This window comes from Notamacropus eugenii, chromosome 1 (genome assembly GCF_028372415.1).
Source record: "Notamacropus eugenii isolate mMacEug1 chromosome 1, mMacEug1.pri_v2, whole genome shotgun sequence".
Lineage (NCBI taxonomy): Eukaryota > Metazoa > Chordata > Mammalia > Diprotodontia > Macropodidae > Notamacropus > Notamacropus eugenii.
In genome coordinates, this window is record NC_092872.1 from 339,100,048 (window position 1) to 339,126,319 (window position 26,272).

General features: G+C 38.7%; 1 protein-coding gene across 8 annotated transcripts in view; it reads left to right on the plus strand.

Moving 5' to 3' along the window:
- MACROH2A1 (macroH2A.1 histone) overlaps positions 1–26,272 on the plus strand; it is a 99,345-nt gene that overhangs the window by 48,976 nt on the left and 24,097 nt on the right. Inside the window, exons 3-6 of one of the 8 annotated variants that reach the window (XM_072629892.1) lie at positions 7,630–7,736; positions 9,212–9,409; positions 17,021–17,128; positions 25,912–26,011. In XM_072629892.1, coding sequence (XP_072485993.1) covers positions 7,630–7,736; positions 9,212–9,409; positions 17,021–17,128; positions 25,912–26,011 — 513 coding nt within the window. Of the gene's footprint in view, positions 1–7,629; positions 7,737–9,211; positions 9,410–17,017; positions 17,129–25,911; positions 26,012–26,272 lie in introns of all 8 variants that reach the window. The other 7 variants (XM_072629891.1, XM_072629893.1, XM_072629894.1 and 4 more) reach the window with 7 other exon arrangements.

Genomic DNA, 26,272 nt, shown 5'->3' on the forward strand with positions numbered 1-26,272 from the left:
GTAGAACCATTTTGGGGAGCAGAATTTGGCTGTTAATAATTTAGCGTACAGTTCAGCGCCTGAAGTCTCGGTGACCTCGTGTGTTGTTAGAGCATAAAAGGGAGGGGCTCCTCCCCCATTTGCAGGAAAACAAAGCCTGATCTTGTTTGTATTTTGTGCCTCTGCCTCTTTTCCTTTCCCTTCTTTGTCTCTATCTTCTTTTTTGACCCTTTTCTCCTTTTTCCCATTCTAATTCTCTTTCTTGTACTTCTCCCATAATTTCTCTTTCTCTCCCTTCTCATCTCTCCTTTATCCTTTGCCTCTCACTCCTCTGCCTTTACCCCCTTTCCCTTTTTTTTTAACCTTTGTGTCCCATTGTCTCATTTCTTTCTTTCCCTCTTCCCCCCCCCACTGCCTTTTATCTTCCTGCTGTTCCCCCCCCCCCCCCCCCCCCCCACTTCTCCCTCTTGGCCTGCACAGTGCCCTCCAGGAGTGAGAAAGGAATTGTCACATCATGTCCAAACGGCCAGCATTTGGCATCTCCTTCCTTTTTCCCACTCTGTTATAGGCCATTTGCTGCCTTATCTCTTACCAGAGAAGCACTTTTAGGTCCCTTTTTTTTTCTAAAGAGTGTGGAAGGAGACTGTGTTAGACACTTGGAAAGGATAGCAGATGTTTAGGGGTTTGTTTTGTTTGGGGTCTTTGTGCTCATTTTTCCCTTGCTATTGTGAAACATGCAGCCATCCATATAGGGGGGAGGGGATGGGCGTGGAGTGTGTTTTTGAAAAGGTGTGTCTTGGGGTGCTGTCTTGTGTGTCCCTTGATGAAGGGGTTGCTATAGTAACTGTCCATCTGGAAAAAAAAGTGCCTGAGTAAACAGTTATAAACGCCATTGCACGGCTATCCAGAGGGTAACAGTGAGTACTCCCTTTGTGCAGTCCTCACATCACATAAAGGAGTTCCCAAATTCATGTAGATAGGGAGTATGCCTGCTTACTTCTCTGACAGGCCATTACCTCTGTTTGGACTCCATTTTGTATTATTTGATTGTGGATTCCATTTTGGATTGTATCACAGACAGAAGGGAGCAATACTGGATAAAGTTCACAATGGCCTATGGCAATAGCTCCATTTATTTTGAAGTCTCAAAATTTTTGTTGTTCCTTTGCTTCTGGGATTTTCAGGAGTTAGAGAGAGGGCAGATGATGATCAAATAAAAGCGTATGATGTAACCTATCATTTGAGAAGTTATGGGTGAAATGAAGAAGACTGGAACTGGAAGCAATCTAAGAGATTATTTGGCCCAACCCCCTCATTTTGTATATGAGCTAACAAACAGATGGAGAAGGTTTAAGGAACTTTGCTAAAATTACAATAGTAAATGGTAGAGCTGGAATTAGAATACAAGACGTGATGATAAACCTAGCACTTTTTCACCTTTCACCATGTTGCAGGGCTAAATGCAGGTCACAACTCATAGATCCATAGCATGGTCGAACAGGGAAATGACCCTGGGCAAATCACTCAACTTCTCTCAGCTCAGTTTCCTGATCTGTAAAATGAATAGATTGGACCCAGTGGCTTCAAATGTCCCTTCCAGATCTAAATATGTGATTCTGTGCATTACAAAATTTGGAAGTTGTTTATTGTCCAGCTAAATAGCTAAGAGTTTATTCTCTTAATTTTGCAAAACAAGGAATTAAGGCCCTCAAGGACTTACTGAAAGTCACTCAGATAACAAATGGCAGAGGTAGTACTTGAACCCCAGTGTTTGCGTCTTTAAGGCCAATGCTTTATTAAGCAAGGCGGAAAGGAGCTGTTGAAAGGAGGTGGAAGAAACTGGGAGAGAGGTCATAAACTTGGAATTGGTATCCATCAGTAGTTAGGAAGAAATGACATCAAGGGCATAAGGGCAAGAGTTAGACTTAGGATAGGAAGGCGTCTACATCTTACTGAGAGATTGGAGGAAAGTCAGAGAATAGGTATAGGAACTGTCAGAAATATATTTAGAAAAGAAGGATGGTATGTATGGGAACTTTTAATAAAGTAAAAGTCAAGGTCATATATCCCAGAAAGAAGGGAAAGGAATGGGAATGGAATTGGAGTTTTGAGGAATCAGGGAAGGTCTGGAATAGGTGCTGTGTGATGGTATGTCCTAATGAGTCAATAAGAGATAAAAGGATTTCCAGGTGTAAGCCCTTCCTTTAAAAAAAAAATAATGAAACAGACCTACAGGAGGGTAGAACCATACAGCCATTCATCATCAGAATCATTGCAAATCTTTCTCTTGGAACTAAGACCCATGAACCATGAGTTTACAATATAGCTTGGGTGAGAAAGGAGCCTCTGACATAGCAGACTTAGAAGGTAGCGTAGGTTTTTCCTGAATTTTAGGAAAGGGGACCAGAATTCTCAAATAGCCAAAATGCAGTCTTCTTCTGTTTTGTTAACCACTTTCCCTCTCTTAGAATATCTGTTTACTTCTATGGTCAGGCATTTTGAACTCCATTGCCATTAAGTAAACGCCATTATAAGTATTTCCCTATAAAATCACTGAGGCTGCCGAAGTTTCAGCAACAGGAGAAGTAGACAGGAAGTACAGAAACAAGCAAATAAGGATTATCCCTGGATTCCATGTTGTCCCTCTTCAGCCCACTAAGCTATCTTTTCTTACCTTTCTACCTTCCCCATCCATTTGCTGGTCCCATACTCATGAAAAACTGTTTTTATGCAAGTATGAACTTCAAACTGCTCATTGTTCTTTTCAACTCTAGACTCGACTTTCACTACATTGGGCTTAGGTAATAGGGTAAAGAGGGAAGAGAAATTTTTTTAAAAAAACAACCCTTTCTTCTCTAATTTCCCCTATAAATTCCTTTCTTATTCTATGTCCCTTCCCCTCTCTAATTCTTTCAACCGCTCCAGCTCCGCCTCTCTGGGTCGTCTTACAGGGAACCCTCCACACTATTTACCAGACAGGAAAGAAAGTAGGACACCTCAATTTCTGTAAACGGCCATTGGAAAACCATAACTTCAAACTGAATTTCCTGCTGAAGGAACAGGGTTTAGCTGAATCACACTTCTCTGTGAGAGCAACATTTTGTTGTCTATGACAGATACAGCAACCTTCATTGTTTTAATGCTCCCCTGTCCCTCCTCCTCCCCTATATCCATGTTCATTCTTTGTTTAGTTCTTTAGCTGTGAACTTGTTAGTCATGCAGAGAGTCACAGAATAACAGATTTAGACCTAAAAGGGACCTTTGAAGCTATTGAGTTTAATTCTCTCATTTTACAAATTAGGAAACTGAGGCTGAGAGAGATTAAGTGACTGCCCAGGGTCACAGCTAATAAGTGACTGAAGTAGGGTTTCCGTTCATATTTTCCACCATCTAACCCTACTTGTGCTAAAAATATTGGTACCCAACGTCTCCAGGTACCTGTGCAGAAGAGACAGAAGTCAGCCACATCAGGGAAAGAGAAAGGAAGATAAGACAAACCCAATAGAAAAACCTTTGGAAAGCATCTCTCCTTATTTTTCAGCCAGAGTAACTGGCTAGTAGTGGCAGGTGTGCACCCTGCAGTTTACCTGATTCTTGTTTGCTGACACCAGTGTCAAAGTTGTTTGTAGTATTTTGTTTCAGTACCTGGCACATTGTGCCTGAGCTGATTGGCACACCTCTGTCAGGGGAGCAAGTAAGTTTGTGTAATTGCTGCTTCACTTAATGAATGGAAGAGAAATAGAGGCAAAACTGATCTGACCAGCACACTTTGCCAGACTTTGTTTCAGCACATCTGATAAGTGACTGATTGCCTGAAATTGGTTATGTGACCAGAACCATTGCCCTTTATGTCTTGATCAGTGGAGCAGTCACATCATTCTCTGCTTAACTGAAAAAGGAAATACTTAAAATGATTAGTCGACCTGGTGGCCTAGTAGAAAGAGAAAAGGTTTTAGAGTCAGGAGACCTGGACTTGAATCTCTGCTTGGACATTTATTATCTGTGTGGCTGCAGGCAAATTACTGAATACTTTGAAGCCTCAGTTCCTCATTTATGAAATGATAATAATGGTCCTAAGACTCCCCACCTCATATGGTTTTTATGAGGAAAGCACTTTGTAAATGTAAAAGCAGTTCAGAAATGTGAGCTATGAAAAATAAAGAAAACATAACATGTGGACCTCTTATTCTTTTGGTTGACTTGTCAATAAGCTATGGAGGAAAGGACATCTTCCAGTTACTCTAATGTAAAACTGTGGAACTGAGAGGGACTTTCAGAGGCTTTCTACCTGTTCCAGAAAAGTGAAATCATGATGTCAGTTTTCACTTTCATCTCATTTCATTTCTGTGACTTTCCTTATAATGCTTCCATGATGATACAACTCCCACATGGGTTTCCTTAGTGGTTTTGTTTTATTCTCATGGTCTTATACTTAGGGCATAGGACTGCAAAGAGAGCCAGTTACATTGATTTGCAATTATCAAAATATTTGTTTATGAACCTTAGGTTAAAACCTCTCTTCTAGTCCAGTTTCTTCATTTTACAATTGAAGAAACAGCCCCCAAAAGGAGAAGGGACTTTGTGACTTGTCAAAGGTCATAATATAGCTATCAGGACTGGAATTGGAATTCCTTTGAATTCAGATCCAGTATTTTCTGTTATACTGTCCTGTTCATGGTAGTCACAATCACCATTCATTTATGATCACAGATGAGGTCCAGAGAAATTAAATGACTTGTGCAGGGTCAGCAGGTTCTAAGGAGATGCAATGTTTGAATGCAAGTCCTCCGACTCTGGATCCAGCATTGCTTCTGTTTGATCTTGCAGAAATTGGGTTTTGGCTGTGAATAATTTCTTATTGACTTACGTTTATACAAAAAGGAAATATTTGTAAGTATACAACTTAACATACTTTCACTTAACTGGATGAATAAGTATTCATCCATTCATATATTAAGCATCTCTTAATTTACTGTGTGCAGATTTCTGTGCTGAGAACTATAGGTTAGGAATATAAAATTTAAATCAGACCTGGTCTCCCTACCCTCTTGGAGCCTAGAAGCAGGGTAAAACCCATTCAGTTAACTCTGACATAATGATTGTGGATAGGTTCATTAAAGAAGTGAAGAACTCTGAAACTCAAGGAAAAGTTTATTAACAATGAGAGGGATTAAGAATATGGAGCAAATAACATTCGAATTGGATTTTAAAGGATGATCGGGAATTCAGCTGATGAAAGGGAGGAAGGACTTCAGAAAAAGAGAAGAGTGTAAGTAAAGAATTGGAGTTGGTATAGCATACACACGCTGTGTTCAGAGTACGGAAAATAGCACAGTTGGGTGGTTTTGAGGGAAGTACTGTAAAATAATAAGCTAATATTTATATAGCACCTGAAGGTTTGTAAAGCATTTTACACAATTTCATTTGATCCTTTAAAAAAACCTGTGAAGTAGATGATTATATGTTACATTATATTAGGTAACATGTTATTATTTTATATTCCCATTTTTCAGACTAAGGAAACTAAGGTCGAGAGAGGTTAAGTGATTTGCCCAGGGTTGCACAACTAGTAAGTGACTGAGTTAGGATTCATATTTAGCTCTGTCCTGACTACCCATTTAGTTATCAAGCTTCCTTCCTCTGAAAGGGTAGGGCAGCTACAATTTCTTAAGGACCTTGGATACTGAGGGAAAGAGTATAAATTTTACTCCCATAGAAAATAGGGAGCCACTGAACATTATTGAATAGAAGAGTGACATGACCAAATCCCTGCCAAAACATTTAAAAGACACACTTTTAATTCAGTGTCTATATTAATATCTTTGATTATAATTTTGAATGCTAATATTTTTTAAAGTGTGATCATCATGGACTTAGGATAAGGGAGTATAATGGATGAAATGAAGAATAATACATAAAAGATTCCTGCCTTCAAGAAGTTTACAATGTAGTAAGAAAGAGAAGATATAAATGCACAAAATTTACTAATATAATATTCACAAGGCATAAAGTGATTAAGTGTAGTATGTTGTAGATAAATTTCTTGTTTTTTTCAAAAACAGTTTTATTAGTATATCTTTGTTTTTCAAATTACAGTTTCCTAGTTTTAGCCCTCCCCCACAAACATACCCACACTATAGATCCCTACCTTATAACTAAGAAATAGTTCAATAAAACCAAGATACACGGTCATCCTATTTCATAGTATATGCAACATTCTCCACCCACATTTTCCACTTCTCTGTGGAAAGGAGAAAAGTTGTCTTTCATCACCTGGCTCCTGATGGAAAGATTGGCATTTGCATTTAATCTGAGTTCAGCTACCTCTTGTACATCGTTTACATTGTAGTACGGCCATATTGATCTCCTGGTTCTCTTTGCTTTGTGTCAGTTTGTAAAATTCTTCCCACATTTCTCTGGATTCTTCATAATTTTTTTCCCTTAGGGCCCAGTAGAACCCTATAATTAAATAAACCACAAGGAAAATAATTTTCCTAGTTAATGGGCATCCACTTTTTAGTTTTTTTCTGCTTTATTGCTACTTTCTCCCTCCAAATGACAAAGGTAAAGAATATGTTTCTTGCCATTTAGAGAGATACCTAATTAGTAGCAGGTAGGTTGCACAGAGTTTAGAGCATTGACCCTAGGGTCAGGAGGACCTGAATTGAAATCTGGCCTCAGATACTTAATAACTGTGTGACCCTGGGTAAGTCTCTTAACCCTGATCGCTTCCACAGAAGAAAAAGAAAGATTCCTGGTTATGGCTCTGCAGAAGGAAGGAAATTGGCATCTCTTCCTAACACCACAGATATCTGAAACATGCTAGTTAGTGGCTTTATAAATTAGAATGCGAGTAGAAAGATAATTTCAATGGTAGAGGGGAAGATCCTCTAATCCCTAGTCTATTTAGTTTTCACTGAGGTCTTTTTGATATCCTTTTTCTTTCCTCTCTTCTCTTTCTTAATTCTCGCTCCTTTTTCCTTTTCTATCAGTCTTTTGAGCTAAAGAACTGAGAATTGTGTGGTTTTTATTTAGCTTCTACCAGTAAACACAGTTTACCTTTTCCAATCAGAAACCATTATAAACTTAGTGACAGACCTTGACATAACTGAGAATGTCTTCAAAAAGCTACATTATTCTAGGACTTATCATAAACTTGATTCAGAATACGGTCCTCTCTTTTTCTCTGAAGACAGGTGTTAAATCAGGGACACAGAAAACGGTTAATCAGCATAGCTAACCTGACTTAGAAAAAGCAGTAACAGATATTTATAAAACAAAGGATGCCCATTTAATAATTATCACTATAGTAATAATATGCTTGTAATGTTTATTTCTGTTATTGTTATTATGTGCAATGATTTATGTGTAAAATTTAGACCAAAAGCCTGAGCACAATAGTAAATTCTATATCATACATACAAACACTGTGTTTGTGTGTTCAGTCACAACTTAACCTTCGTAGATAATTTTCTCACATTACCATGTTAAAGTCAAGAAAGAATGAGACATTTGCTCAGGATTGTAAAGTTTCATGAGGTGGTCAAGCTTCAGTACCTAACAGAGGAATTTACTGCATATATCACAGAGGGAGATTCCCCCTCTGTGACACTAACCAAGAGCCATATTCTTCTGCCTCCCCATCCACAGCAGAAATTCTGGAATTGGCCGGGAATGCAGCAAGAGACAACAAGAAGGGAAGAGTCACTCCTCGACATATCCTTCTGGCTGTAGCCAATGATGAGGAATTAAACCAGGTAGGAACACAAGCCATGGGTGTGTCTCAGGTAGATTTGGAGTAGTTGACCACTTTTGAGGAAGTTCTTCCATTCAGTCAAACATTCCAGCAAACAGCCTCAATTTTTTATCTGTGTCTCCCTCATCCAAAACTTTTCCATGTCTGCAAATTCTGAAGGATGGGTTCAGTATCAGGGGCCATTGCTTTGACCTGCAACTTCATGGCCTATAGGCCAGGGCTAATGTTCAGTGATTAAACCCACAGTTTTAGTAGATTGTATTTAAGAGATTCTCCTGTTGAAAAAGTTACTACCTGTAGTCTGGGCTGCATTTTGATTTATAAAACCACAAATTAACATTATCTATATTGTATTTTAATTTTTTTTAAACATTTGACAATTATATTTTAATCTGGTTCTGTGTACTTGGGAGGTCTGCTATGGTCACCTTGCTAATAATAAGCCTCTCTGGACTCTTAACTTCTCTGGTCCTTAGGCACCAGATGTATAGTTTGTCAGGTGGCTCTCACTCAAATCTTTTCTAGTTGACTGAACCATGTGCTTCTCTGGCATGGGGTTGGAGAACTCCACATCACCATCACTCCGCAATCAGATATTAAAGTAAGATTCAAGTGTAAGATTCTTGAAGGAACAGTTTCACAGTAAGGAATTATCATTTCTCCTAGTGAAACATAAGACAAAAGTTGTATGCTATACCAAGCAATTCATGTGTCATGCTAATTTTAGATAGGTCTTTTCTTTTGACTATGTAGAATAGGTGGCTCTTACCTGCTCACATGAGCTTATTGTTGAGTTTTCACTGTAAGCATTTATATCTCAGAAATTGACCAGTGCTACAAAATCAGGGCTTGACTCTTGGTTGTTTTTTTTTTTTTTGTCTGAATTTAAGAAAGTAATGAGAAAAATGTTAATAATGCAGATTAATCTTAAAAATGTTGTCATGGGCACTATTTGTTTTTGAGAGCTGGTTATTAAACATTTACCAGCACACTTCTGAAATGGAGTGAAATAAGGTATGTGCAGTTTGAGGAAGGAAAAGTACAGTGAAAATGCAAAGATGCTGGAAAAGTAGATTAAAAATTCACTCTTTTTCAGTGCTTAGAACTTTGTGTATGGCAGTGGGGGAGTAAGTGTGGCATTTATTAAAAATAAGTCCTTATAATCTCAGAATTGGAAGGAACCTGAGAGATCATGTAATACAACCTCCTTAGGAATACATGACGTAGCTTCCCTGATAAAGAGGTCCATTGGGGAAAGAATGCTTTTTTTTTCTTTTTAAATTCAAAAATGTTTCTTCTTGTCCCAGCTCAGTCTAGGTCCGTTCCTTTTTCTGGGCCGTGGTTTCAGATGATCCCTAAGTTCCCTGTAGTTGTGATCTGCCATGCTTCTAGGTGATCAGCTTTGGTATGAAAAAGTTGTCCTTCTGCAGACCTGGGAACGTTGATTTCTAATGTGCCATTCTGATTTGTCGGCAGCTGTTAAAGGGGGTCACCATCGCCAGTGGGGGTGTTTTACCAAATATCCACCCAGAATTGCTAGCAAAGAAGAGAGGATCCAAAGGCAAACTGGAAGCCATCATCACTCCCCCTCCAGCCAAAAAGGCCAAATCTCCATCGCAGAAGAAACCTGTGTCAAAGAAAACAGGGGGCAAGAAAGGACCCAGGAAGTCCAAGGTATGCTGTTCTGCCAACCCACCATGGGAGACCTAGGCTTATAACCCTACTCAAGCCAACCCACAATTATTGAGCCTTTTTTGTGCGCAAGGTATTGGGGAAGCAACAGCAGAGTGCTGCTTAAGCTCTATATATCCTCTAGGATGAGGAGGTCTCTTCTGAACTTTGGAACAAGTAAATTTAGGGTGAATAAAAGGAAGTCCTGCTTTGTACAGTACCTAATAAGTTATAGAAGTCTTTGCCCCCCAAGAGCTATTAGAGACAGGAAGTAAAAAATGGATTTAAGGAGTTGGATACATTTGTGACTGACAGAACTCTATGTACCTTTTAAAAAAAACCGTTATCTATCTAACCTTCACTGGTTATATCATGTAGGACAGCCAACCCCTTCACATCCTATCCCTTGGTGTCATGTTGGATGCAAAATAATGAGTCAGGTGGCCCATGGGGCAACTAAGTGGAGCAGTTCTTATGGTCCCATATAGACCTCTGCTTACGGCTGTGGCTATTCATGAATTTTCCTTCAAGCAATCTACATTCCTCAAAAATTAAATGTCCAACATATAAAAGAGCATGATGGTTGATTCCTCAAGGGGGAAAATTTACTTTTCAAAGGAATATGTTGGCCCCTTGAAAAATAACTTTTCCCGGTTGTCACTACTCATTGCAGTGACTTTATATCTCCCACTGAATGGAAGCATTCCCAAATGTCCCAGATGTTTTCTTCATTGGAATGTTATTACTCCAGCGGCAATGAGAAAAACACAAATGCCGCCCAGACCTTTAATGCCATGTATTCCTGCTCAGAGAATGAGGATAGGAGTCTAATGGTTACTGGGGAGTGGGGTAGGTTCTTATATTCTTTGCCCTTATGAGCAAACTGTTCTGCTTTATCTTTTATGTTTGCTCTTTTTAAATTTTATTTGTAATTTATGGAATAAAACAAGCAAATTGGAATGATTTGCCCTTTTCTTAGTGGGAGAGTTGATGAGCATGAAAAAGTTCCTACAGATCTGAATTTTGGTTATCTTATATAGATAGATATCTATCTATATATCTATATATATCTATAAAAATATATACACATACACACACACACACACACACACACACACACACACTTGTAGCATTGTATTTTCTTTGAGGAAATAGATCAAACTGACTCCTCATCAAACGTAATGATATGCTTATTTTTTACCTTCCCAGAGAGGAGCAGCTGAAAATGGACTATAAGCACATTTGTCTTATTTTCTACTGATCTAATGACTTCCATTTTAAATCAAGCAGCCTCATGGATAAAGATGAAAGAAACTTTCCCCTTTGCCTCATCAGATGCGTTTTTAATAAGTTGGGCACCACAACAGTTGAGCTGAAAGAGCATGTAAGAGGCATTTATTCCAGCCTCCTGTCTCTTCTTTGACCAGTGAAAACAGCCCAGGACATTCTGCTGGCTATTATGATTTGAAAAATCTCTTCTCCTAATTCCTTGGTAACCCATTCTTCTTTTTAGAAAGTGCTTAATTGATACCTTTTTAAAAAATAACCCTTCTAATAAAGAAGCAGTTAAGCAAAATTTACCACAAAGCAATTTGACAGTGCATGCCATATTCTGCTTCCATTTCGTCCACCTCTCTGTCTGATACGTGTTCATAGGATCATCATTCATCTTCATAGATTTAGGTAGAACCTGGGCTCAAAACTAGGTCCTCTTGCCTCGTGTACCATGTTGCCTCCAAGTAGATGAATTATAACTAGTGGAACATAGGGACTGAATCTGGATTTCATTGGTACAGAAACTCTAAGGGGAGAAAACGTCTTCTGATTCAGCTTGGGACCTCTTGCAATTTATAGTCTTGGAAAGTTGCCTAGGACTCTGAGAGTAAATGGCTGACTCAGCCAGTATGTGTCAGAGGTAGGATTTGAATATTAGTATCCCTAACTTAGTGATTGGCTCTCTTTTTTATTAAAATACCTTCCTTATACTATTAGTAAGTATAAAAATATAGAAGTAATGCTATTTCAAAATTCTCTAAATGGACAAATCTTAATTTCTATTTCGTGGAGATGTATATGGTTCTCCATACAAACTCAGAATGTCAGAACTGTAAGTTATCTTAGAATCACGGAAAATGAATGGCAGAATTAGAAAGGCTACTTCTGCTTCTCGGGATAAACATTGGTACCCTAATTTAGTTTCTACCAGTAAGGAAGGTCTTTCTAATTCTGTCTAGAATGGGGTCCTGTGGAAGCCTGGACAGTGATAGCTGCCATTCATTCCTATGGCATACCCATTAAAGACTTATTCTTAGAAAAAATTGTACCACCTCCTAGATGTCTTCAGTAAGCACAATCTGGTTTTACCTGGGGTGTGACAAAACCTTTGTCTCCCTATTTAACCATAGGATCATAGAGTCGGGGCAGGAAGGGGGCCTTGGAGGTCATCTGCTCCAATCCTCATTTTACAAATGAGGAAAGTGCAGCCCTCTTAGTGGGAGTGTGTCAAGCAGGACTTGAACTCATTTTTTGTAACTTTAAGGCCAGCTTGCAACCAACTACTTCATGCTGCCTGCTTTATTGTTATTGTTTTAGGGTGGGGTTGGTTCTGTGTTGAAATGGGAGTTTAATAGTTCATCTTTAACTTACAGCTTTAGAGAATTGCTGAGGACACTGAGAGGTTAAATGACTTGAACCACAGACAGAGAGGGGGAGAGAGAGAGAGAGAGAGAGTGAGTGTGTGTGTGTGTGTGTGTGTGTGTGTGTGTGTGTGTGTGTATGTGTGTATGTGTCAGTGTGTGTCAGTCACTGCCTCTGCTGGAGGTATGCCAGAGCCCCACTCCTTTCTAACCTTTGGACCCACCATCTTGCTAGGGGACCATCTGCCCTGACATTGTTCTCCAAGGTCCTTGGGGCCTTGCCATCTGCCCTGCTACTTCTCTTGACTAATTACTTCCTGGCTTTTCTGTCTTTCATGAGCTGAACATAAAAATGAACTCTGCTTTACTTGTTGTCTCAGCTAGAATGTGAACTCCTTGAGACCAAGTGTCTGTTTGTATTACTGGTGCTTAGCATTTAGTAAGCATTTAAGGAGTGCTTTTCCATTCTGTTCCATATATGCCAGAGGCAGGACTGGAATCAGCCCCTTTCCCACTCCAAGACTGGCTTGCTAACCACTGCGCCAGCTTGCTTCTCTTTTGTCTACTGTAGAGTCTGTTTCCTTTAGAATTTGTTAATGTTTCTTTGAGTGGAGTCAAAGTAAACTTGGAGAAATTTCTCCCATGCAAAGCTCATTTCTTTCAGGGCAATGAGGTACTTCCCATAAAACAACAGTTCAGAAAACCTTTCCCAGACCACCTGAGAATTGCCCCAAGACTTTTGAAAGGGAAATGCAATATTGAATAACTCACTAGAAGTTATTTCCAGACTTGAATTCCACTTCCCGAAGTCCCGTAGGTGGCTCAGGGCTACTCAGGGATTCCATGGAACGTTCCATACTTGTTCTTGCAAAGGATAAAATTAGCAGATTGAACTGTTTCTTCTTCTCTTCTTGTATGTGCAGTTGAGATGATTTGTTTTTAAAAAAAGTTAGGTGGATCCATTCTGCAGCTTCTGAGAAGGATCCAGATTGATACTTTGAGAGATTTCCCAGCTCTGGCTACCCACTGAACAGCATTCCATCAGCTAGTGGGGGCTGTGGTTGAGTGACTGAGTTGCTCTGCAGAAATGTTTCATTTTTTTGCATTCATAGCTTCACTCTTGCATGTTTAGTCCAGAATGAACTCTCTTAGATTCCTGAATCCTGGAGAAAGCCTGCCTAAGTTGCTAAACAAAGTCTCTGGCTCTTTGTTGTGATTTCAGAATCCAGCTCTTGGTCATTCCCAGTCCCTCTCCCTTGACCTCCAGGTGTTTTTAAAAATTTATTTATTTTTTCCCACTGCCTTTCTCAACTTCCAGACCTTCCAAATCCAGGCATGTTTTCTTTTTGGACCAGGACAGAGGAGAGAGGAAGGTGGTGGGGAACATTTCTTGGTGGAGCTATATTTAGAGCTCAGAATTTCTAATAACCACACACGAATGATCACTCCAAACTCCAGTTTTTCCTTGATTACAAAAGCAGGAAGTCTGTAATGGTGGTCTGTTTTTCTTCCACACAATAAAGCACATTGTCTGCTTACTGTACCAGTATTTGGCTAACGTTAAACCCTGAGGGGAATTGAAATTGGACCTGTGAACAGCTAATTTTCCAAACATTTGTTTAATGTGAATTGTGGTGTCAGCTCCCAGAAATCAGTGGAAAGCCCTGCTTCTCCACTTTTCCTGTTCCTAAAATACCTTGTCAAAGGATACTTGGAATACCTCCTAACATTCCCAAACACTTGAAGGGAAAGAGCATTGCTCCTTATCAAGTGTCAAACCTTGAATACCAACGCACCATATTCTTTTTCAATTCCATGTCATTTAAATTTTTTTTTAACTCCTTCCAAGTCTAACAACTTGAATCTGTTATAATGAACTCCTATAAGCTGATAGGGAAATTTTTCATCTATACGTAGATAATGCATTTTAATCCAGTTAGTTTCAAGCACTTCATTTTTATAATTGTCTTTGAATTTAAGCATCATTATATTTATGTGTGTGCATATTATATGTATATACACACATGTATAATATGCACACACACATTATATATCATTATATTTGTGTGTATATATTTTATATATAACATATGTGTGTATACATATATATAATATGCACACAAATATAATGATATATAATCTATATTATATGTATAATGTATATGTGTGTGTGTGAACGCAAATAGATCTGGGAAGATCTGGGTTCATAATCTGCCTCTGAAGCCTACTGACTGGATGACCAACCAGTAAATCACTTAACCTCAATAAGCGTCAAGGGTAATTCTCTAGTATTGGGTAATTCTTTAGTACTTTAAGTTGTAGAGAGGATGCCACCTGCCTTGAAAGGAGTTCTCTCTTACAGGAATTCTTTATCCCAGTGAAATCACAGATCTAATCCCTACGTATGTGTAAACTTTAGATGCATTTAAAGTTAAGGGAAGGAACTTAGGGATAAATAACGATAAACTTAAGGACAGATAACATTTAGATTATTCATGAGGAATTGATAGCCTACTCATGTGAAAAGGGTTTTTAGCCAAAAATTAGGTTAAAGATAATTTTCATTCATATTCTTTCCCTTTAACCCGTGTAAAAATCAGACATTGGCATCAGTTCTCCCTTATCACAGATTGGTCGAGATCCTAGGTGATCTTGGTATAGTCGCTTTCTTTTGGAGATATAAATATTCTAGTCACAGATTTTTTTTTTTAATTAATGTATTGGTTTTCAGTTTTCAACAATCACTTCCGTAAGTCTTAAATTTTCTCCCTTACTCTTCTCCCTCCCTCCCCGAGATGGCATGCAATCTTACATGGGTTCTACACATACATTCTTACTAAATACATTTTCATATTAGTCATGTTACGTAGAGGAATTAAAATGAATAGGAGAAACCATGAGAAAAACCAAACCCAAACATAACACAGGAGAAAATAGTCTGATTCATTCTGTGTTCTGATTCCATAGTTCTTTCTCTAGATGAGGGATTAAGGTTTAGATGAGGATGACAAGAAATTGAAATAGCTCTTTGAAAAAGCAGCTGCTGTTTCAGTACTTTTGCTGCCCCTTTGGTGAAATTTTAGGAGTTAGGAATCAGACTCTTGCTACATAACTGACAACTGAGGTTGTGCCATCCAACAGAGGGAATCGAGAAGAGGGACACATGCAAATTTAGACCATAGGCCAACCCAGCATTTGGGGAGTGGAAACAAAATCTGGAATGGGTTTCAAAGTCACTTAAACTTCTTCATAGGATCATAGAACTAGAGTTGGAAGGAAAAAAGGAAGAAGATAGGGAGACAGATATTTATTAAACACCTACTGTGTGCTAAGTACTTTACAAATATTTAAGTAGAATTTAATTATTTAAGCCTCACAGTAATTCTGGTGAGGTAGGTGCTATAATTATCCACATTTTACAGTTGAAGAAACTGAGGTAGACCAAAGCCAGATTTTGACCTCCAGGGCCAGTGTTTTAAGGGACTTTAGAGGTCACCTAATCCAACCTCTTTAGTCTGAGGCCCAGAGAGCTTGACGTGTTCAAGGAGTGAGTGGCAGGGTTTGTATCCAGATTTGCTTCCTTTAATTCCAAGGTCAGAGTTTCCTTACCACCGTCTTACCCTTTTAGTTGATTGTAAGAAAGGAACTATGATGCTGTCCCCTCTTTTGCATAATAGACAGAAAAATTGATTTGGGGTTTGGAGACCTGGGTTTAAATCCTGGCTTTACTGCTTACTACTTATGTGACATTGGGCAAGTTGATCTTTTAGATCTTTTCCAGCGCTAAGTTCTAGAAGCCTGAGTATTTCAACTGCAAGGCCTCAATTTCCTCAGGGGATTAGATTAGATTATCTCTGAGTTCCATTCTAGCCTTAAGTTCTCTAGTCATATTTTCTTATAATAATATCTACTGTCATCCATTCTGAATCAAATGCCACCAACCTATTCATTCATCTCCCAGCTAATGCTAAGCAGAATATAAAAGAGGCAAAAAAATAACCTGAGAAGCCATCTCTGTTTCATTAAAATTCACGAGATACACTCTGTACATGTTAAAAACGACCATCTTGGATGAACTAGTTCTGTTATGGGGAATCATGTCCCAATTGAGCCCTTAAAGGATCAGACAGATAATCTATGAAGTGGGTAATTCATATTTAGATTGTTGACTCTCAGACATTTAGGGGTCCAGGGACCATTCACATCACCCTGCTTTACCTATGTTGCTGAATACTGTGAAAACATCCTAACTAAAATTCATAGAACAGGAGCATTGGTTCAGGTGAGACACTAATGAGGGAGATCAAAGGCAACTCATTGATTTTGGCCCAGAACAGAAGTATAGATGTTGCCAGATTATTTCTGGGTTGCTGGGAAAACCTTTGGGTACATAGACAAAAACTTTTACCAAGGCTATTAATTTGGCCTGAAATTTAATCAGATTCATTTGTGTAGTTCAAGACTTTGTGAAAATACAAATACCAGGGAGAGGTATCTTTTAAGTTATCAATCAGTAGCACTTCTGTGTGAATGAATTTATCATGTACCTTCCTAAGATTGGATTTTGATAAGAGTGAGGAAAGTGAGAGTAGGATAAAGGGCACGGGGCATCTGATAGAGACAGGGAGGAGCACTGGTCCTTGGTCCATCCTTTGAGAATCACTGGTAGTATGTCATGGGCATAGTGGGAGTAATTCTAGATTTAAAATCAGAAAATCCAGGTCCTAATTCCAGCTCTGCCACTTTTTGCCTGTGGGATATATAGCCTCAATTACTTTCTCTGCAAAATGAGAGGCATTGAACTATATAAACCTTATGGTTCTGCTGAGCTCTAAATTTAAACCCTGTTATTGGATGTTTTACATTGTTCTCTTGATTTTGCAGCTAAGAGCTATATGCCTCAGCAGACAAATGTTCAGTTAAATGAGAACCTCCTCATATGCAGATTTAAACTAATGAACTCTATTTATGCAAGAAGAAGCAGGGAGAAGTCAGCAAAGCAGCCAGTGCAGATAGCACGACAGAGGGCACTCCTGCTGATGGATTCACCGTCCTCTCCACCAAAAGCCTCTTCCTCGGCCAGAAGGTATGCTAGCACTTTTTCAAAATTGAACGAACTACTGGACAGACCCTCAAGATTCCCTCTGTCTCTCTTTCTCTCTCTCTCTCTCTCACACCCACACACACACAGGCACACAATACCCTTCACTGTGAAGGCTGGGGACTTTTGGAGGTGTGATGTGGTCCTGTTTTTTGGTCTTTGGGGTCCTAAGATGCCACCATGATTGAGGAAAGGACTAGGTTGGGTCCCAGAGGAACATTGAGGGAAGCAAGAAGACTTGGAAGTATTGGTGGGAGTGGTGCAAAAGAATGTTCAGGAAACTGGAGTGCTATGGAGATAAAGAAAAGTATGGACATTTCAAATATAAGGGATTGAGAAGCTGATATGTATATAACATGGTCAGCACATCATATAAACTTCCTCCTACAGATAGAACTCTGTCCGAAAGGTAGACTGAAAGCTTAGCCAGAAGCAAAAAAGAATCCTTAGCAGAAAGCAGGGGAACAATTGGTGGGTCACTTAATCACATCTGGAAGAATATCACTTTCATTTTCCAATGCAGTGGTCTTTCTGACCTGAACGGTGGTTGATTCTTATAGAAATTTATACTAGCATAGCTTTCACTTCCTGACATATCAATTTATAAAAATATTTATTGGTTGTTTTTTAATGTTGTGCAATGTATTTTCAGTTGCTCTGGTGATGCAGCTTTGCAAACGATGCCACAGCTTATAAAAGAAATTTATTTTTATTGCAAATAAAAATGATACCAATAGCTTTTAAGTCTTGAAAGCATAATGATTATGAACATTACCTTAAAAAACGTAATAAAAAAAGAATTAGATATTATATTCAGATCATTTCCTTTCTTGAAAACTTAAATGGTATAATTTAAGGGTTGAATTTGACCTTTTTAAAAAATATATTTTATTTCGACATGGCATCATTTGTTAACTCTCAATATGAGGTTATTTTTGCATCATAAGTGATTCAGTCTGCTTTATCATGCCACTGAGATTTCTCCTTTGAATCCTTTGTTTTTTTCCAAAACCAGGTTGTACTTAGTCTCTTATTGTAGTTTTATGCTAATTTAGTGATATAAAGCATAATCAGAACAAGCTTCTGTTTTGCAAATGCTGTCTTTGTTTTTAGTACATTTGTGGGGGTAAAACAGCACAAATTTGTTATTTTAAGGTGTGGGGGTTTGAAAATTTTGCTTAAAATGCACTTTGTTTTATATTGCACAAAGTAAGAAAAGTCAAATGATTGGGTATAGTTATATATCCTTTTACTTGTTCTTTGGGCAATAGATCCCAGATTAATGTGACTCTTCATACAAATTACCTTGATTGGAATGAGGGGTGAAAAGTGCTTCGACTTGAGCCCTGCCCCCCTCCCCCTAGCTTGTTCTAAGTTCCCTGGCCCAGATGGAATTTCCAAGACCTGGTAACCTGTTAAGTACATGAAGACACAGAGCCCTTAGTGTTCCACCCCCACCCCCACCTCCCCAGTCACCTTCCCTGCTCTGGCAGCTTGTCCCCCCCTACAGCCTCTTCTGCTTGCTCCCATCTTTGCTATTTACTTATAGCTAACCCCCATTCCTGCTTTGTGTCAGAATTCCTCACCTTGCCTTGATGAATAGGGGAAAAAAATGCTTCCCACATAGCTAAATAGAAATTCTTTATGTGTGTGAATGGTAAGGAGAAAGTCTCCCTTTCCCCAACTCTTATATTTCTAAAGAAACTGAGAACTCTGTCTTGCCTATCTGCTCCCTAGTTATTTGTGAACTCCTTGGATGAAGGGCATAGGGGGTCTTCATATTTACTAAAATGCAGTGCTTTACACATAGTAACAAACCTGACCCAGTCCACTTTTTTTTTTCTTCTTGAGCCCAGTATGTAGGCTTCAGTGCCCTTAAAAGAACCAGGAGTTTCTTCTCCCATGTAAATGGATTTACTATACATACATTCAAAAGTCTGCTGAAGATTAGGATGGAAAGAGGTGGGACCTGTACATGCGTCATTTAAATTTGTTCTTCCTTCTCATTTATGTTTCATTACCAGACTCCACAGAAATGTCTGTAAACAGGCAAAACGAGTTATGCCAACTGCACAACAGTGTTCAGGAGCAGCCAGACAAAGTGCATGACAAACGTGTAACTTGCGCTGTCCCCATTTAAACTGCTTGCAGACATTTAGTCCAATATTATTTAAGAACTGGGAAAGACATGAGGAGCCTTGTTAGAGTACAGCAATGAAATCAGTATCCCTGTTTGGCTGTTTAATCCTTGGAAAGAAAGTCCCTGAAACAACACCGTTCTTTTAATATGTATTTCAGTTAAGACTATTGGACACCGTAGGAGATATGCAGGTCAAGTTAAGTGCCAATACTCCATACAACAGAACACTTCCTCTGTCCAGATCTGGAATCTGTAGACCATGAGAGGCATCAAGTTGTAGTGCTGCAGGGTCAGTTATGAAAGTAGTGAAGATGTGGGTTCAATTTCTGGCTCTGTCTGGGTGATCCTAGACAGGTCACTTAATTTTTCAGCACTCTAGGCAGCTTTTGAAGACCTCCTAAGTTGCAGGAAAATTGTTGCATTGCATTGGTGAAGGATGTTTGCACACTAGGAATTCAGTACACTGGCAGAAATCATGTTCACACAAATACAACGCTAAGACTGAATTTTTTCAACTTAAATATTGAGACTCTCAGCAAGTATTTTGTTCAATGCTTTGAGGGTGTTAAAAAATTATCTACTAGCATTTTAAAGTTGAGTGTGATTATTGAGTTCTACTCCCATTGTTTTCATAGAATGAATGGTGTTTAGACTACCTTCAAATAACAGCTTCAAAATACAGGGGGATCAGCACAGGGAACAAATGTTTATCACTTGTTTCTTTGTATATTAAACACAGGAACTAAAGGTACGTAAACAACACCAGCAAGAGAGACTGCCTTTATACAACCTCCTTATAAAGCAGTTCACTGTTAGACGTGTATGAATAACAACATTGATGTGACGCATTAAACTTTGTGAAACACTTTGTTCACAACCCTGTATTATTATGCCCATTTTGCAGATGAGGATAACTGATATTCTGAGCAGTTAAATGACTTAAGTTCACCCTGACAGCAAACGTCAGAGCCAGTTTTTGAACCTTACAATTTCTGACTGCACATCCACTTCTCATTTCACTAAACTGCCCTGCCTCTGTGTTTCAGATCATGCCTCCCTTATCCACTGCCCAAATGTAACTCCATAAAGTATAACAGGATATAAAATAGTTTGTTGTTAGTATGACTGTTTTCTACTCTGATACTTATATTATAAAAGGGTGCTATTGTTTCTGAAGTCAAAAAGGCCTTCATTCTCACCCCTTGAGGGATTATACAAAGAATTTTATATTTAATAAAATTTTATTTTGATGTGGAATTTTCCAGTGATTTGTCCAACATAACAATTAGACAAACAAATGATAACATATATTCTGAACCATAAAACAGATAATTCTCATTGTACCTCAAAACACCATTAAAAAGTCTAATTTTCAGATTTAGCTTGCCTTTTAATTGGGGCAATTTAATTTAGCCATTTTAACGTTTTAGCCTAATTTTGGTTTTAGGAAAGATTTCTAAAGTGTCACATCAGTAAAGTTTCTCTACAGTAGTCCTCTGTACTGCTTGAGTCATATTTTTCAAGTATGTATCATGATTTCCCATCTGCACATGGCAGGAGATTTAGGCTGGAAGATGCTGTTTGGTTGCTACAGTTCTCCGTGTCAGTTGCTAAGCTACTTACATAAAAAAGCAAATGAGTTTTGGAGACTAGAAGTTAATTGTTCTTGTTAATGATACTGTACTTGACATATTTAAGTCCCCGAAATAATTGCTTTTAATTATGCTTTAAGTTTTTAAAAAACACATATAAATATTACATTGTGAAAATGAAGGCAGTGCTCTTATATTGAATCAATTGTATGCTTTTGTTTTGTGATTTCTGATGCAGTTGCTTCTTTAAGAGACAGTCCATTTGCAGAGCTTTTAAAATCCAATACTCCATCTCCAAAGAGCATCCAACATAGATTTCCATAAATTACTGTCAAATGATAGCAAATCTAATTTAATAATTTTCTTAGTAAAGTTAATAGTTGAGTTTTTCAGAACAGCCTAGGAAGTAATGAGTCATTTCTTACAAATCTTCCTGATGGTCACTGAGCAGCCTTAGGACCCTCAACTCCTTGGCTTTCTCTTGCAGTTCTAGACTCATTTCATTACAGATTATGGAAAGATTCATATGTTTTCTTCCTGAAACTGTGGCTATTTCATCTATTGTATTTGAAAATTCCCCTGAACTAACTCAGACAACAGACAAGGCAATTTCAGAGAACTCTGTTGTGTCCATATGGAACAGAGTAAAAGCTGCTTAGGGAGATGTCAATTTGAAACTCACAGAAATTGCTTCAGCACTTCCAACATCAACATTATGAAGGCCTGGTGGCCATTGGATATTTCATGGCACCCCAAAAGGCCTATTTATAAGAAACTGAGAAAAGTAAGAGTGATCAACCTTCTTCCCAATGTGGATGCAGTCAGGAAGCCACTTCTTTACTAAGATGAACAAACACTACAGTAAAGTTCTATTTCCCAAAATGAATTGAAAAATAAAGGTTCAACAGGATTGAATTTTTCCTTTGGAAATGGTGGAAAGTGTTCTGCTCTGTGTGAGTAATGTAGGAAGATAGCACCAATTTCACCTAAATTCCCCTTTCTTAGAGTATTAACATAAATTAGCATTTATACATTACAGAAGAGGATTATTAATATCTTTCCAATCTTTTTTTTTTTACTGCTTATTCACCTTACTTTCATAAAACTGCATTTATATTGAAAGGGTATTAAGAAAAAAATAAAAGTTTGCTATATATTGCAACCATATCTGCATTATGGTAACTTCAAATTTCAATACTTCTATGTTATTGCTACCATTTTCTCAACTCAGTTAACAAGCCAATTCAAGAGCTGTTCAAAGTAAGACCATGTGATTCCTAATGGACAGAAAGCTTGCTAAGGCAGCTTTCTGTCACTATAATGGATAGATGTGGAATATTTAAAATGACTCACGCAGTCTTGTACATTGAAGGAAGAGAGACTAATAAAAATATCATTCTATTTCACCATGATGTTTACAGATGTTTTAGTATTCATTTCAACTAATGTTTTATTTCACTATCTGCCAGCAAGCCCTGTTGTAGATGGTATGGGGAGCACAGCTGAACCCCCCCCACCCCCTTAAGGAGCTTACATGCCATTTGGGGGTCTCTGTGAGATGCATGCACACACAGACACACACACACACACACACACACACACACCCAACACACGCACACACGCACACCCAACACACACACGCACACACACACAACTAGAGACCATGCTCCATTTGAATATAATCTAAGGTCAAAAACACAGAGTGAAGACAGATGGTATGAGGTGATCAGGAACAAGGTCAATCAGAATGAAAACCATGAACTGCTTGTGCAGGCAGCATCTTTGAGAAGTCATCCATGGTGTCGTTCAGACATGACTTTACTTAAGTCCTGATTGACCTATGAGAAACCATCTTATTTTTTATGAACATGTTGACATTTTTATGTCACCCTTTCCAGTACCTCACAATCTTATTGGCAGTAAATTATTCTTCATTGGCAGTCTAAATTTCCCCATGTGGTAGTTTTCAACTGCCTTGTAGTCCTGTTCTCTTCTATGCATCTTTTTTGGCGAGTCTGTTGTTGCCTACTTGAGTTCTTACTAGGATAATCAGAGGGTGGCCTTATAGTTACTATCTTTAGTTCCCTTATTTTGCCTCCTACATTTTTATAAAGGGCTTCCTGATTCATGACTGGTCTGTTATGTGCAATGGCATGAAGATCTTCTTGGCCATACCTGCTCATGCCCAGCCCACTGCCTTTGTTTCTGTGCACTGTTTGTTCTTCCTTGGGTGTATCACTTGTCTCTGCTGAATTTCATTTTTTTCTACACAATGTGCCAGTTAACCAAAGTACCTGCATCTCTTTTCATCTACTTCTTTCTTCCCTCCTACCCCTCAAAAAAAGAACAAAGAAAAAAACTTTATTTTAAGGTATATGTTCTTTGGTCTGTCATCCAAGTCCATTAGATAAACCTTGTTCAGTTACAATCCGTAGTGATGAGTAATGGCTGTTCTCTGGTGTCCTATCTCTGCAAGGCACCCACATTGGCCAGATGTGAAGACAGACATCTCCACACCACAGCTGTAAATTGTCTGTGGAGCCTCATGGCTTCAGTTTGCAATTTCTGTCCCTCTACCAGGCCAGGATGTAAGATTCTACTCACATTCTACTCCATATTCTCAGCAGAGAATCCAATTCCACTAAATGTAGGCAGTCAGTCTCCATAGGACAAAGCCAGCTCAAGGCTGGAGGGTATTTTATAGCGTGGTTGAATTGGATCCTACATAAATAACCAGCTTTCCTATGAGGCATTTCTGAACACAAAACCAGAACAGTTTATATAACTGGAAAAAAGTGTGAATTTCTAAGGATTTAAGCATGTATGGTTTTAAACACATACAAAAATGCAGTAATGTGATAGATATAGTAAAAAGTGCACTCATCCATACCATGCCAAATGAAGTATTTCTTTCCCTTTTCCTTTTTCCCCTCTTTTCTTCCCTTTCTCCAACCTGGAAACAGTGTTTCTTTGGTATTGGCTTAATTTGAGTTTTTTGGTTTTTTTTTTTTCAAACAGCATTTGCATGTTGTCAGATCGCAAGACTCAAATGATATCATTGGGAAACAACCATTCCTTGTTCACAATTGTGCATGTGTCAAGGCACAGTAACCATTAAATTGCCTCCACATTTCCTACCCAATTGGTAGACCCATAGTTAACAAGTGTTAATCTTGACTTTCTTTAATGTCATTTGTTCCTATGCACAGGAAGAAACCTTTGGATGAATGAGTGAATGAATGAATGAAAATCATCCCAAGCTAGTTTTTTTTTTTTTCTCCAAAAACCAGGACTGTAGGCAGCTCAAGTCCCAGGTTGCAATTCTTTATTTGAGGGCCACCCTTTCCTCCCCCAGTCACCACACATGAGTTCCAAGAAACACATCTGAGGATCTCAATTCAAGGCCATTTGGAAAAGCGTCTTAAACCACTAAATGTTCAAACTGAAAGCTAGTCTACTACCTCTCTAGTTAGTAATTAAAAGTGATTCCCACTGTCAGATGGCTAGACCTGCCCTGAGCCTGGGTCTGGCATAGTTACATAGAGTGTGTTTCCACTACTGTCTTCCTAAGAAAGGATTACTCTTAGTCTAAAAAGGGTCCTGATTTTGAGAATGTGCTGACTGCTTCTGGGAATCATAAACCTGGGTTTATGTTTCTGATGCTTGGAGTGTGTTGGGCTTTTGTTTTGTTTTGTTTTCAATAAAATATTTGGCTCAATAAATTTAGAGGATTGAAGCCTAAGCAGCAGTTGGCTCTATTGCCAGCTTTCAGCTTCTCTGATATGATTTTCACTTGTTTTCCCAGAAAACCAGGATAAGACAGCTCTGGCTAGAGTAGGTTCTGGCTGTATTGGGATGGACGTCTCCTTACCAGCAATGCATCATCCTCTCCTCTGCGGAGGACCTACATTTCTTTAAGTAAATTGATGCCCACAGTTCTCATCATCACCTTGACTAGAATCTATCTCAGCATCCTTCTCTGGCATTGTTACTTTTCTTTGGCACAAGTTTTGTTGCTGAAATATAGAGCCAAAGAGTTAACATTGCATTTCCAAAAAAAAAAAGTTCCACTTGAATAATCATATCTAAAAAACAATAATTCGGAAATGTCATACTAACATCCATTGGTCTCTACCTTAATTAATTCCCAGCACCCCACTGGTTGCTGAGTTTACAGTGTATAATTTCCCTTTGTACTTAGATATTCAAGGTTGTCTTGGAAATATGATAAAAGGATGGTCATGAGCTAGAGTATAAAGGAGCTGATTTATTGGGTAGAAATAAACTCGCCAGAGGGAAATATCCTAGAGGAGAAATCAGGACATGGTACCCAAAGAGTTTGGCAAATTTTAAGATAACTACTTCTCGAAGAAGTACTGTTTTTCTTTTCCCCTTAGTTCTCCCTGGAGAAATCCAGAGTCTGGTGATGAATGGGCAGGTGAAATTAGATGTTTCTAAGTAACAGACCATTATAGCTCCTAACTGGCCTCCTGACTGAATCAGAACAGACTTCCTCCTGGATAAATGGGGATAGCACTAAAGATATATGATAGGTTTGTTAAACATGGCAGTGCCCACACCAGCCTGGTACTGTGAAGCTGCTGGGAGGGGAAAGGAATTCGGTAACATTGTGCTCTCATAAGGAAGAGAGATTTTGAGTCTCATGATAGTAATTTTCCTGGACAGAGGCTCTCAGGCGATCAACATTGCCAAAGGCAATATATGTATCCAGTGCAGTTTAGACTTTGCCCAGGCCCCCATATTAACATCGTTAGTATCTCCTCAAGGCTGGCACCTAAAAAAATCTTTATTTCAGCATCCTGAGTAAGCATTTGAGTCTTGTGTTTGAAATGGATTCATTTTGAGCACTGACCCTCCCCACCCCACTCCCGCACCCATCACCAACCTTGTTTGTGGCCTGTACTTTGTTTTGAGTATTTGTTACTTCCATCTGTGTTGCAAGGCTCACTTCTCTGCAGCTTTTCTGTGACTTCCCAGCTGTCCTGTTATTTCCCACCTCATGCTTTTCTTTTCAGCTGAACCTTATTCACAGTGAAATCAGTAATTTAGCCGGCTTTGAGGTGGAGGCCATTATCAATCCTACCAATGCTGACATTGACCTTAAAGATGACCTAGGTAATTGGGGGAATGGGTTTGGCACAACCAGCTGTCAGATGGAAAACTATGGAACCCAGAATTTAGCTGTTTAACAACTTTTTCTGTAAAATAGTTTAACCCAAATTCCCAAATCCTAGGCTGGTGTTTGAACCTGCATAGCTGTGTCCAGCTTACACCAACCTTAGCCCAGGTATAAGGGACTCAGTACGTTTCATTGATTCTGATTGGCATTTTCTCATTTGATTGCAATTACATTTATGTCTAAATTCTTTTCCATAA